Source organism: Quercus robur, chromosome 6 (assembly GCF_932294415.1).
Source record: "Quercus robur chromosome 6, dhQueRobu3.1, whole genome shotgun sequence".
In the NCBI taxonomy this organism is placed as follows: domain Eukaryota; kingdom Viridiplantae; phylum Streptophyta; class Magnoliopsida; order Fagales; family Fagaceae; genus Quercus; species Quercus robur.
In genome coordinates, this window is record NC_065539.1 from 14,728,644 (window position 1) to 14,742,800 (window position 14,157).

The following is a 14,157-nucleotide window of genomic DNA, read 5'->3' on the forward strand; positions in this document are numbered from 1 at the left end:
GACAAAATACTATCCACACTATATTCTAAATTTCAGAGATTACGCATTAAATGCATGCCTCATTTCCGTTAGCAAACTGTAAACCAAAAGTGCCTGATAGCTTGAAAAATGCATAATATTTTTCCAGACACAAGAACTATCTAACAAACAATTGCAATGGTCAGTCCTACAAACATACAGTATGCACTTGCACAGTGAAAAGTGAAAACTAACAGACTACTGTTAATCCCAACTAGGTGCATGAAAAACACATCAAGCAGAGTTACCCTTAGTCAATAGCAGGCTTTGGCAAATAATAAATAAAGGCACATGTATAATCACATACTTCCAAACCAACTCTCAAGACTCCATGGCATTGGCATCTTCTTCGTCACCATCTGCAGTTTCATTAATGTACTGGTTTTGAAACTCCATCAAATATTGTGTTGATCTCTTCACATCCAAAAACAGATGATAAACTCGGTTAATGTCCTCCATCTCCACAATCCTTCCCTTTCGCTTCTGGCAAGACAATGCAGCAGCTGTGATGAGATGGATGGCATATCTCAACGATGTTTCTACACCAATTTTAGTCAACAATCGCTTCGCTTCTTCAGACATCTCCACATCTTCCTCTTGGCATCTGATGTCCAAAATCTTGCGGATTTCATCCTCTGTGTAAGGTTTAGTTGTGATAATGAGAAGGCGATCAAGGAGATCAATTGGAATCCCATGTGGAGATTTATAATTTGTGCCTCGGATTGTAGTGATCCCTCTGTTGGTAGCGACAACCAATATTGGAGCCATCTCATTCTCCAAAGCACGATTCAGGAAAGAAAAGCATTCAATATCAAGCATGTGCACCTCATCAATGAAGAGGACACCAGGCACTATCTCTGCCTTTCCTTCCTCCCTCCACTCTGCCACCTTTGTGTCAATTTGTTCCCTCACTTCTGCACGGATTTCACCAGTATCACCAGTGAAGAGAGCTAGAAATCCTTGTGTCCTGAAATTGATAGCTTAGACAATCAGTGTAAGAACAGGAAAAGTAACCTGCAGCCTAAATTAGCCAAAATTTTAGCTTGATCTGTATGGCTGGTAAAAGGAAATTCTCTTCAACAAAGCTAGATGGCATGAAAGAATCTTGTGAATGCGACACAGAAGCTGCCGACAAAACACCCTATGCCATTTCATATAAAGATTTTAAAAAAAATGGTGAGCTACACAAACATGATATGAACCATGAACAGGAATTCAAAGAAGAAAGAAATTTTGACCTCCTTTAAATAGAAAAGTAAAGGATTACAATTGGTGCGATGGTCATATTAAGGTGATTACTGATTAATATAACTTTTTTAAAACAATCACATGAATGACATGATCCAAACACTTCTGATTCATTAGTTCCACCACGAGTTTGATTTTAGGATTCTCAAGTTAGTGAGTTCTGTGCCTCCCCCATTTTGGACAAATTGTCTTTAAATATATAATCAAGGGTGAAGCTAGGAATTTTTGCTTCGGGGACCGAACTGTAATATCAAAATATAGTTATAAAAATACATACATGCATGCACACACACACACACACACACACACACATGTACATGTTTGTGTTTGCTTAAAAAGAATCAGTAGTGAACAATTGCATGTTTTTTGAGAAAGGAGTAAACTAACACCGTATGGAGGTTCTTGATTTGATTATTCTTTGGACTTTTGAACATTATAAGTTTGAATTAGATATCATTCTTTCATATAAGATTGTATAAATTTTTTTAAAAAATATTTTTTACTCTTTATTCTTTTGCTATGGATTTTCCTTGAGTACTTCCTGTATACTTGGGTAGGATCCCTTTGCATTTTTTAATGGGATTTTACTTATAAGAAATGGGATAATTATACTATGAGGGCTGCCTCCAGCTCTGATTCTCCTCTGGGGGGATTGCTAAGGGGGGAAGAGTAGAGAGAAACTCCTGTATGGAATCTGTCTTTCCCTTTCACAGCAAGCAAGGAAAGCGGCTAGCAAAGAATGAAAACCCTTCTTATAACCCACCTATGGTTTGGAGTGGTTGCATCTTGCCTACCCATGGTTTAAAAGGCCTCAATTTACCTATTTGAGATTACCTCCATGATTAAGCCGTAACCCACATTTGTCCCGGCCATTAAAAAAACCAATAACTTAGAAAAGGCCATGTTCTTTTCAGAAGAACCCTTATCTCTCCATAACAAACCAGATAATCAAACAATGAAGCCTTGTTAATGTTCAATACAACGCAGATATCAAAAGTATTAACTGAAACAAAGGTGGGTGAAGCCCAAAAGAGAAAGTTCAATGCTGATCAGGAATAGAACTATCTTTTCAGCTTCCTCTCTTAGTTTCCTTAGTTTCCCTAAGATGATGTTACCAGCAGAAGTCTCCAATTCTTTTAGCATTCACATTGATTATGTTTATGAATTTACCATTGCTTAAGCTAGCATACTTAATGGATAGAGGTTTCTTGTAAATTAATGCCATTAGCACTGCCCTTACTCGTACACTGATGCGCTGGGACCAAAAAATCGTTGTCTTTGTGAAGAAAATAAATGGAAGCAAGAATCAGACCATAGAGGATGCTTCATGCTCAATCACCTTCCTTTCCCAACAAGAAATTCACAAAGTTTGTGATTAGAAAGGGAAACAAATAAGATGCAATTGTGTTAGCTCCTACAGAGAAAGGATAAAACAAATAATAAAAGACCATGGCCTTTGGCAATGAATATGCTTCATATTTCTGTTTTTCTGCTGTTTCAGATTGAGGAACTGAAGGAATATGAGGCAACTTAACTTTTTGACTCAACCCCTTTTAAAAATCAGCTTTAGCCACTGGAAGGTAGTTTGGCTCCAAATTCCAACATTGGTGAACACACCATCATCACCAAAGGAACTTTCATTTCCCTTTTTATGTCATTATGTGTGCATTTGCCTAGGGATGATCACGCGTTTTGCGTTTTTTTGGCTGGTCCCATGGCACTGTTCATGGACCAGCCAACCCCCAACAAGCGCAGCAACAGTGTTTTATGGATCCCACAGCACTATTCACACATTTAAAAATTATTTTGCTATAGTATTTTCAGCAATAAATTTTCAGTTTTTAGAAAATAAGCAATATCCTAACACACCGTATGTTTCCTAGTAACACTAATAGCTAAAGCATTGAAACAAAGCAGTATTGCCAAAGGAAAGGAAGCAAATCCAACTATGTTAGGCTCTGCAAAGGAAAATCTATGGATTTCAAATGGGTGATAGCGTAAACTGAGAGAGAAATTGAATCAAAGATGAAGGAAAAGGCCTACCATAGGATAAGGATTAATGGCCATCTTTTGTCTTCACTTATTCTATTCTTTGAAAAGACTAACTAAAGTTACTAAAATCCAACTCTAAGAAGACAGATTTACTAGTTATAACCCTATGATTCCAGTATTCTTTTTTTAAAAATTTTTTTTTTTTTTTATAAGTAAATAAATTTATTAAAAAAGACAAAAATCAAGTACATGGGGGAGTATAGAAGACAAGAGAGCAAAAATTAAAGAAAAAATGATACCATTTTTCATATAAACCAAATCCAAGGTACAAAATTGAGATGATGACAATAGAAAGATCAGTGATCATTATAAACACACTATAGCCTCCACCTGGTCTAAGTTTCTAATTTATATCACTCTCTCTCCTTTGTCCCCAAACATTTTGCAAAACTGATGTCAAAAACGCTATGACAAGTTATGACAAATGTTATGTTGACAATCTCAAAGGAGAAATCCATTATGATTGACTCCATATTCTAAAAGAATCCTGGTTCAAGTTAGTCTTCAGCCAATCAAAAACCATAAATAAAAATATGAAATACCGTGGCTAACTAAGAACAGAGAGTCTGCAATCAAAAAGACCTGCAGATAACACCTCCATATCAATGCCTTGATAATAAAAAACAGAGACAAGAAAAACAACCTAAGTTTGGAAATATTCATAAATATATTAATTGGAAATTCTGAGAATGGATTTGAAACAAGAAGTAGAGAAGTGTTAAGAGCAGCAGCCTGTGAAAATATGAAGGATGTGGTATTCCTCGTCACTTTCATTTGTGTACTCTTCTCAATAATTGACCAGAGCCAGCGTCTCCTTAGTGTTCCCATCCTTGTACTATTCAAGTGGGAAATAAAAGAAAGAACTAGCTTGTTTTATGTTTTATGTTATTATCATTTTTTTAACTGCAGGCACAGAGGTGAGTTATGGCTGCATAACAGAGCCCATCTGAGCTAGATAAAGTGATACTTAATAAAACATGGGTAGGCAAGGTGCAACCGCCCCAAACCGAAGGTTGGTTAAGTGTAATTATCCTTTAAAAAAAAATATCCATGGTAAAAACCAGTATGTGTCCCTTATAATTTGAGTACACATGTTCATTCCAAAAGGAAATCACAGACTTAGCAGTAGCTTAAGTTTTCCTATTTATAAGATGAGCCCAATTACCTGTAAATTGTGCAGTATTACTTTTAACAAAATTCAACATCTATTTCCACAAGAAAGATACCCTCAAAACTGAATGCTCAATGTGAGCAGATCAAATCATGATTAAAGACATTTTTTTTGATAAGTAATAAGATATATTGATAAAAAGGAACACCCAAGTGCACCGGAAGTGAACAAGGGATAGGAAATCAAATACAAAAATTACAAGAGTCTAGGAAAACAATAAAAGAAGGGAAAGATTTATTTTGCAAAGCAAACAACCAATCCCGTAATGTGCAGCAACATAGTTTAAGAGGCCAAGCACAATCTACAGTAACCCAATGGTTTTTCTTTGTTTGCCATAACTGTCAGCTTGACTTTGCGCAGAACTAAGACTCGATTTTGTTTCAGTTATAGAAGGTGCACATATACTAAATTGTCTAACTTTGTTCTACAAATAATCACTTCTAACATAGTTAACAGACCAGATACCTTGTTTAACCTTCTTTATCTACTAGGAGTGAAATTGTAACAACAACAACAACAACAGATATAACCAACCAACATACAATAAAACAGAGTGAAATACCTGCTGTTGATGACATCGATTTCGTGAAGAGTAACAGAATGCACGAGCTCCTTCCTCTTCTGAAGCTCCCCATCAGGACACTGCACGAACTTTGTCTGAGGTCCCATGGCGTCGTACTCCCTGGACCGCGAAAAGGACCTCCCAAGCTTTGTTATCTTCCCCGAAGCCTTATCAATGGCGATGACATCGCCACTCTGCACCTTCTCCTTGGCAAGCGCCTCAATCATCTTAGCACCCAAGTCATAAATAGTCTCCATTTCCGTAGTCTTAAGCGTGAGCTTCCCGGTCTTAGAGGCGGCCCCAGCAACTGCAGGGCGGTCAATTTGGATCTCAACAACCTCGCCTTCGATCACCTCGGCCTCTTCCTTGATGCGCACGCCAATGGCCTTGCGAAAGGCTTGCATTAGGGCTTCGGTTTTGGACATTTCCAGAGAGAAGAGCTCGCTGCCGGCGAGCATAGCGAATGGGGTTTCGAGGCCTAAGGACTTGGCCATGCCCATAGCTATGGCGGTCTTGCCTGTGCCGGGCTGACCCGCTAAGAGGACGGCGCGGCCGGCGATTTTGCCATCTCTGATCATCTGGAGGATGACGCCGGCGGCTTTTCGGGCAGAGGTCTGGCCCACCATGCCTTCGGAGACTTCGCGGGGTTCGAGGGAAGAGTCTAGACCTAAGCCCCTGATGTGGGAGTGTGCGCCTATGCGCTCTATCCGGGTTAGGTCTCGGCTCTCTGATAGCTTTACCTCCACCATTGTTGGTTTGTGAAGGAGAAAGAGAGAGAGAGAGAGAGAGAGGATTTGGGTTTTAGGTTAGGGGTTTTAGTTTTAGCTCTTGAAGTTGAATAGAAGAAGAGAGACAGAGAGAGATGGGCTTGCTAAAATGCTAAACCCTACTCTTGTGTATTTTACTTTTGTACCCAAACAAGCTTCTGGAGTGACTGAACTCTCTGACTGCGTTATACGAGTTAAAGAGAGAATTTTTAAATGTTTATAATAATATTAATAACCTTTCAAGTAAAATAAAAATAAAAAATCGTTGACAGTGAGTGATGAATAAAACTACATTGACCTTAGCAGCGGAATTATTATTATTTTTTTTTTGAGAAGCAGCGGAATTTAATTTAATGTAGAAAAAAAATGTATTTTATTTTTTTTTAATTTGATAAATAAATAGGAGAACAGTGTTTTAATTTACTTTTATTGGTGGGGGTAGGAAAAGTGAAATAAAATATTTGAATTTCATTACTAAAACCAATTTATTTTTTGGTGAAGCCAGAAAAGTGATATAGAAAATTTGAATTTCCTCTCTAAAACCTCTTTTATGCACCAAACAAAATATGTCAAGTGCCTTTAGTAGGTCTAGTCCAATCTATTGTCAAGAGTTTCCCCGCTTAGTTTTCTACCCTTTGGTTGTCTACAACAAGGGATAAGGGCTCAGAACTAACAAGGTGACAAGTTTTGAATAATAAATAATTAAGTGGTGTTAGTAGTAGATCAGATGAAAATAAATAAAAACTTCCAATTCAATGGTGGTGTTAGTAGTATTATAGCTTTCTAGATTTTGACATCTTATTTGGTACCAAATGGCCATGCATTTTCTTGTATCTTTGATAATGTATTGGACAAAATTTAGCTACAAAATTGGTTGTAACCTAAGACTATAATTTTACTTAATATCTTTTTATCGGAGGTAAATTTTGAGAATTCCACAATTGGATTACATTTTCTTCTTATATTCTCTATGCTTGCAAAATTTATAGAAAATTAAAGATCAATAACTATGCCATCAATAAATTGTTTAAATTGTTAGTTTTTGTAGTTTAAAATTATACATAAAATATAAGCTTATAAATCATATAGTATATAATATTCAATTGACATAAAATTTGACATGTGTATTAAAAGTGTAAAGAACATACAATTCAACGGTTAGATTTTCAAAATATGTTGTAATATTTATTTTATTGAGTAAAATTATAGTTTTAAGCTAAAACCAATTTTGTAACTAAACTTTTTTTTAAAATATTGGTATTTTAAAACATGAATGAAGTAGCAGAAGTAGTAGTAAAATATTATCTATGATTACCACTAGATTTGGATTTAATTTGTATTTAAGTAAAAATTGATTTTTTTTTTCTCTAGTTATGGGTGAGGCTTAAAATCAGAAACAGTGAAATTTTCACACTTTAGTTGATTCAAGTGAGGCATCAGAGACAGATAAGGTGAGAGTACTCCACAACAAAAACTGCTTCTCTGATACGTATACAATTACAATATAGTGCTGGTCCATATAAACATAAAAGCCTTTTCTTTTCTTCTCTTTTTTATTCGTGAATAGTGATCAAATCTTTATACTCAAGAAGTTGATTCATAATCCTCTCCTGATAAATACTTTTCATCAGTTCAGGTGTAAAAAAAAAGGCATTTCAAAGATTGAAAGTACAGATTACACAACAAACTACAAACAGAATAGCAACAGTGTGAGTGAGGACTCAAATTTTGAAAACAGGGCATTGCAGTCTCCAAATGCAGTATAAGTTATTCTTCAAGATTGAGTTCTTCATCTTGACTCCGTTAACTATTCTGCCCCTTACATCACCTTTAATAGACTTAATAATCTGCTATACATCTTTGACTTTCCCATCATGATTTCTTTCATTCCAGTCTCTCCAAATATGATAACTCTAATTCCTAATTTTACTGTATAATCTCTCTCCATTTTACATCAAATGATGCTGCGATCCACAAGGGCAATTGACAGAGTCCCACACTAGGATTTCCTTTTCAACCTTTCAATCAGGATCAGTACTAGATTCATCCTGATGCTATTTCCAATGGATCTAATCTAATGTATTTCTTCATCATCGGCGATTCCAACATGTGTAATGAATCCACTTATCGGATCATATACAATAAGAATCTGCTTTGAGACACTAGCTAGGAATCTTCAGCTCCAACACTTCAAAGGAGAAAATTCAACATCGAGCACATGTTTTCAAGTAAAATCCCCAATCTTTTGCAGAAGGGTGATTATTTTGGATCGCAATGCTCCACATCAGCTATTTTGCACCTTTCCTTTGCAAGCCTTTTAGCCATCCTTCTGTGCTTTCGTTTCTTCTGGTTAGCACAAGCTGGTTGCTCTGCTAAACAAATGCAAAAAATCAACCTTACCATTACTGTCAACATTCTATATATACAATACAAATTACAATGTGCTGCTCTCCTCAGCAATATCAGAAAATTGATTACCAAATAAACATCATTTTTGGTTAGCGTTTGAGAATCTCACCTGACTCATCACTTGCAGCATCAACATTCACAGCGGCATTTTGTCGAACACCACCTGTACAATCATCATCACCAGCTTCCTTTGTTGAAGGTAACAACGGCCCAATCATTTTCCCGCGGCGAGAAGCGTCCTCCTTGAGCTTCTTCTTGCGAAGCCTCTTCCTCTGTGCCCTCGTCAGCTTCTGCGTCCCAGACTCGCTGTCATCATTATCATCACTTGCAGAGCAACTACTCTTTTCCAAATCATCTGAATTTTATCCAATCGTCAAATCGTCAAATCATCAATCAAGAATCAATTTTTCTTATTCTAAAAAGAAATTTAAAAAGAGAATAATAATAATTATATAGATATTGAAACCTGAAGTAAGATCCACATCAAACTCTTCTTCTAATAGCTTCACTGGCTTTTCCTCCTCCTCTTCTGGCTGTAATGTCACACAATTACAATCCACATTACAGTACAAGAAACACAGAGAGAGAGAGAGAGAGAGAGAGAGAGAGAGAGAGAGAGAGAGAGATTACTGGCGGAGAAGGTGGAGGTTGCGGATAAAGCATGTTGACAAGGGCTTCATTGAATCTCCGTCGTTTTTGTTCACGATTCATTGGTTTAGAATATTGAGACAGACAAAATTTCAGTTCAGTGGAAATAACAAGGCTGTTTCTGTCTGGTAATGCCCTTTAGTTTAGTAATTGCATTTGAGCTTTTCCCTACAGCATACAACGGTCAATGGTGTTCTGACTTCTGAGTTTCAGCTCAGTGGAAATGGGTTTTCCGAGTTTGTAAGCAGTAACCAAATTGATCTCCCCTCTTCACGTCTGTTCTAGACCGTTTAAGGGCTCCCCTGTTTGGATTTTCATTTTTTATATCTTAAATACTCTCGTCATATCTACTTATAAGTTTTTAACTAACGGAGATAAATATGTAAATTATAACTCCTACATTTTAAGACCCACAAACTCACGTGGGTTTTATAGTTTCTATCTCACTTTTTATCTCTCATTCTTCTTCAGATTGAAGACATTTAGTTTAACTCTATATCCTCATTTCTTTTTCTTCAAATTAACGACATTTACTGTCAGAAACTCCAACAGATTTTCAAGTTCTATCTTTTGTAAGTTCTTCTTTGTTTTCTTTTCTTTTGTTTATGATTGACTTTCTTTAAATTTTACTCCATTTTTTTTTTATATGTATCACGTTAGCTCTTTTTTTTTTTTTTTTTTTTAAATGTAATTTTGAAATGAATGGTTCTTTCTTCATATACTTTACTATTATACTTCTTAATGAATTGTCATTTCATGTTATAGGTATTGTGATCCAAAGACAAGGCTACCTTTTGGTACAAAAGAAGGATTCAAAATCAATCCTGAATAGTTAAACAGTATGGCTTCCCTTGTCTTCTTTAGTAGCCTTTGATTACATTTTATTTAAAATATTTAAATTGAAATAAAAATAGTTACCACAATACTCCCTGATTAATGATCAAAATATAAATGATCAATTACTATTTCCTTCTCCTTCCTTACTTTTTTTTTCCTTCTTTGTATTTTTTTTTCTTTTTAAGAATTTTTTTTTTACCATCATTGTATATGTTTTTGGCATTAAATTTTTTTTTTTAATTCTTTTTTACCATCATTGTATATGTTTTTGGCGTTAATTTTTTATTTTTATTTTTTATTTAGGTATGTAGCAACCTCACAAACACCAACCTCTCAATTTTGATTTTCATTAACAATTCCTTATGGATCCGAGAAAGTAGAGCCACCAATCACATGGTTAGATCTCCATTAGTTATTTATTTAAATAGTTGATGATATGGTGATAAGATTTTAAAGAGTCCATGATAAAGTGTCATGCCAAACACAAATATGTATCAAGCCATTAGTTTTAATTCTTGGGATAATGATATGTTTTGCAATCAAAGTGCACTTTGTTAATCCTCTTTTTCTTTTTTTGGAGGGTGGGTGGGGGTAGGTTTTTTTGAACTTGTTAGTGACACACGTTTTTCCTGATATATATATATATATATATATATATTTTTTTTTTCCCTGTAGTTTTAGCATTGTATTTAGTTAATTCTTGGTTTCGCCTAAAAGTTTTTTTTTTTTTTTTTTTTTTTTTTTTTTGAGAAACATACACATAAGGAAGAGGGAAATATGTTTTGACTTCTAACACAAAGGCATATCACAAACTTTAATCAAAAGCAATTGTTGATTGTAGCTTGAATCAAGACATATCAATTGTCGTTGATACAAGCCTAAATTAAGGATGCCCCAGGTCAACTCTCTTTTTGTGTGTATGAAGGATCCCAACTGTTTGTACACTACATACACTTTACAAAAGGTGGATTTGGATCCGGGCTATTGTACATTGCATTGTGCAATACCCACCGGATCTCAATCTAGCACATCATGGCCTTATTATAACTGGCATTTATTAGCAAATAGCAACTACTAGTGTATCTGCTATCTGGAGCTGGAATTAGAGAGTGATTACAGTGGTTCATGAGAGATCCACCTTTTGAACATGTTATATCATTCCTTAGGCATTTCATCTGGAGCTGTGTGACCCCCTCCCTGCAAAAGTCATACTAATTAAAATTCCCCTCGCTTTCACTTGCAAAACAATTATGGTTGAATAGCAATAGCACTCTTGCCTTTACAGTAGCATATGTGAGGTGGTTTGAGAATCCCCTTGTGAATCTGCATAAAAATCCAAACAATCAAAACTTGAAATAGAACTCTACATAGTAAAATACATCAGCATAACCATAGGATAGGCCTACCCTCCAACTTGATCATCTACCAGCTGTTGACGCCACTCATCAACAATGGACAAATTTAGAGATTTGATCCACAATTGGGTTCCTATGTATGGAATGATCATGTCATGATCACCACTGCAGGATAGATACATACAGTATTAATACACTCAAATTTGATTTTTGCGGCTTAATCTTATTATTTTCAGTTGCCAATTAGAATATATGGCCTACTTAAAACGTCTCACTTGCTCTTATCTTGTTTTGTGTTAGTTGCAGAGAGAACATGAAGTATAAGTTAAAAAAGTCTGCTATCAAACCTGTATATCAGAGCTCGATAACCTTTGCGATTAGATAAAAATGATAGCTTACTGTACTCTTAACATCCCTCTTGTAAGGTAAGTCTGTGTTACATCTTATCCACCATCTAATTGTTCCCTGTTCATCATACAAATTATTTGAAGGTTGGATCTTGTTTAGATTTTGTTTGTTTGTTTATTTTTATTTTCTTTAGCTGGCAACAGTACTCTACGTCAATGTTAATTTCTAGAGAGCTTCTCTTACCTTTCTGACATGAAGTGCTTTCTGGACAGTAGCGTTATTTGCCCATATGTGGCTGAGAAAATTATTGTAGTTCTATAATATAAGGTAGTCACTAATTCAGACTTCATCACATCCATGAAACAAACTTGCAGTAAGAGAGGGGGGTGAAGGATTTACACTACAACGTGAGGGATCGGGGTCTCCAGGCCTTCTTATAAGTAATCGCCTAAAGCTGGAAGGGCACTTAGGCGTAGTGACGAGCGTTTGTTGTATCCTTCAGTGCACTATATAATCAAGATAGCAATCTAATCAATAATGCAAAAAGAATATAAGATTAAAATGAATAGTCTGTGTTAAATTGGAAAAGACAGAGTGGCCTACTGACATTTGAGATAGCTTGAAGATCATTTGCACATTGTATGTTGCTGGAGTCTACACCTACGTATTCACCATTGCAACTTCTTTTAGCACTCTACAAAAAATCAAACAAATACGTTCACTTTTTAAATGCAGAATTAAGACAATTGGTGACAATCAAGGGCAAATAGGTATTTCTGTATGAACTAGGAAATCTACTAGAAGAGATGTTACCAAATAACCTCGTAAAGCTCATCAGGAATAATTGCCATACAATGAGCAAATGGAACTCTTGAATTGACATCAAATTTTTTGTCTGTCGCTGGATTACCAAGCAAATAACCCTGTACAGTTTTTGAAACATTACGTGGATAGCAAGAGTATATCAAAATAATTGAGGATTTGGAATTAGATCATGTACTTTGAGATTGAGTGGTGGTTTGTCCCTAGATTCAATACCTGCAGCATCGTAACTAAATGACTTTTGTAATCAAGAGAAGCTATGGAAGTGTTCAAAAAGATATGTTTATCAGTACCTTCTGATATTTTTTGAACAATGATTGGAACAACCATACCAGAATATGAGTCACTAGCGATATAGAGTGGATTAGCAATGAATCTGGTATGACTAAGCAACCACTGTTTAACAAGGCCAAAATAGTGACGTTAATGAGACTTCATAATTTCTCAAAAAAAGAGAGGAGAATTTATAACTAACAATGGAAACTGAGATATGGTTGTGCATCTAATAGCACCCTCATTAGATGCACAACCATCATGGTATACAAAAATTCGTAACAAGATTGCCAACTTATGGGCAAAATGGATTGATAAGTTGGTAATGTTATATCAATATATCAAACCTTATTCTCTTTTTACAAAGTTACTCGATAGCGAAACAAAATTAGTGAATACTTGAGTAAATTGGAAGGTGATTGAAGATGATACCGCACCTTTCTCAAAAATTCATTAATCGAATCAGAAAATTTTGTATCTCTTGTCTGAGACCCTTTGCAGTGTCCTTGAATATGAGAAACCAGTGCCAACAGGAGAATCTACAAATATTACACTAGCAACCTAGGTATATTTGAAAACATGTCTCAGAAAACGGAAAACGAACTTGCAATTGCACAATCGTAGTCAATATATTGTATTTACCTTGGTCCATGAATATGGATTTAGCACAAAAGTTGGTAAGCTGCCATTGTACTCAACCATTTAAAACCTTATAGGGCCTACAAAAAACCAAAGTACGTAAAAGCATGTTCACACACTAAAATTAGGCTCAGTTAGGATGAACACATGGCAGTGTCAAGGAACTAAGGGGCTACGTTATATATGCCTAATGGCACATCAGATGAGCATAATTGTAGGTTGCTAGACACACAAAAATTCTATTTATGGCACTATTCTAAATAGTACATACTGCTGCTTCTTTTTTTGGAGCCTCTAACATGGTCTTAGATCCATAACCATATGCCCAACTTCGTTTGTGCAGGAGTGCACACATGACTACAATTATGATGAAACTCCTAGGCACATCATTATACATTAATCACATGTTCCAATTATTGTTTATTTCCTCAAATTCCTAACTTAGCTTACGAAATTATATTTTTTTTAAGAAAGTTTTTTCCTTAAAAAATAAATAAAAAATGAAACTAATGATCTGTTTGTTTCAACAATATTGTTTTCTTGAAAATGAGTTATTTTTCAAAAAGTATTTTCTATAAGGGTCTAGTTAATGTATACCTTTTTATTAGAGAGTTTTAACTTATGACGTTAGTTTTTGATGACAACTCTTTATTATTAGACCAAGACACTAATTGGATTCTGGTGTAGGTAGGGATTGAAACCTAGATCTCTTATTTAACCATTAGAGACTTTACTAGTTAAGCTAAGTAGAACTCACTTAATGTATGCCCAAACACATTAATCATTCATTTTAGGAAAATTTTTATGAAAAATTAAAAAAACTGTCAAAAAGTTAATTACTTTTTTGTTTTTCTATAAAAATTTTTCCTAAAATGGTTTACTAATTAATATATGCCCTAAGGGCATACGTTAGTAAAATCATTTCTATAAATCTGTCTCATTTTCTTATGTTTTGTAACAACCTTAAATGAGTTGAAAAACAATCTTCTAATTTCCCTTATTTAGCTT

General features: G+C 35.1%; 2 protein-coding genes and 1 pseudogene across 3 annotated transcripts; all 3 read right to left on the minus strand.

Annotated features, from left to right (window-relative positions):
* Nucleotides 1-77: 77 nt before the first annotated feature.
* Nucleotides 78-5,974, minus strand: LOC126732925 (uncharacterized). The gene is made up of 2 exons (XM_050436000.1): nt 5,052-5,974; nt 78-985 (listed from the first exon to the last, which is right to left on the minus strand). The coding sequence occupies exons 1-2, from the start codon at nt 5,798-5,800 to the stop codon at nt 340-342; spliced, it is 1,395 nt and encodes a 464-aa protein (XP_050291957.1). The 5' UTR covers nt 5,801-5,974; the 3' UTR covers nt 78-339.
* Nucleotides 5,975-7,338: 1,364 nt separating this feature from the next.
* On the minus strand, nt 7,339-9,192 carry LOC126732926 (uncharacterized). 2 transcript variants are annotated; one of them, XM_050436001.1, is made up of 4 exons: nt 8,858-9,192; nt 8,694-8,760; nt 8,337-8,582; nt 7,339-8,190 (listed from the first exon to the last, which is right to left on the minus strand). In XM_050436001.1, exons 1-4 carry the CDS (start codon nt 8,936-8,938, stop codon nt 8,078-8,080), a joined length of 507 nt encoding a protein of 168 aa, XP_050291958.1. In that variant the 5' UTR covers nt 8,939-9,192; the 3' UTR covers nt 7,339-8,077. The 2 variants fall into 2 exon arrangements, with proteins under 2 accessions (XP_050291958.1, XP_050291959.1); XM_050436002.1 differs by having other exon boundaries at nt 7,339-8,187; nt 8,858-9,191.
* Nucleotides 9,193-10,542: 1,350 nt separating this feature from the next.
* Nucleotides 10,543-13,239, minus strand: LOC126689652 (serine carboxypeptidase-like 17; annotated as a pseudogene).
* Nucleotides 13,240-14,157: the final 918 nt, after the last annotated feature.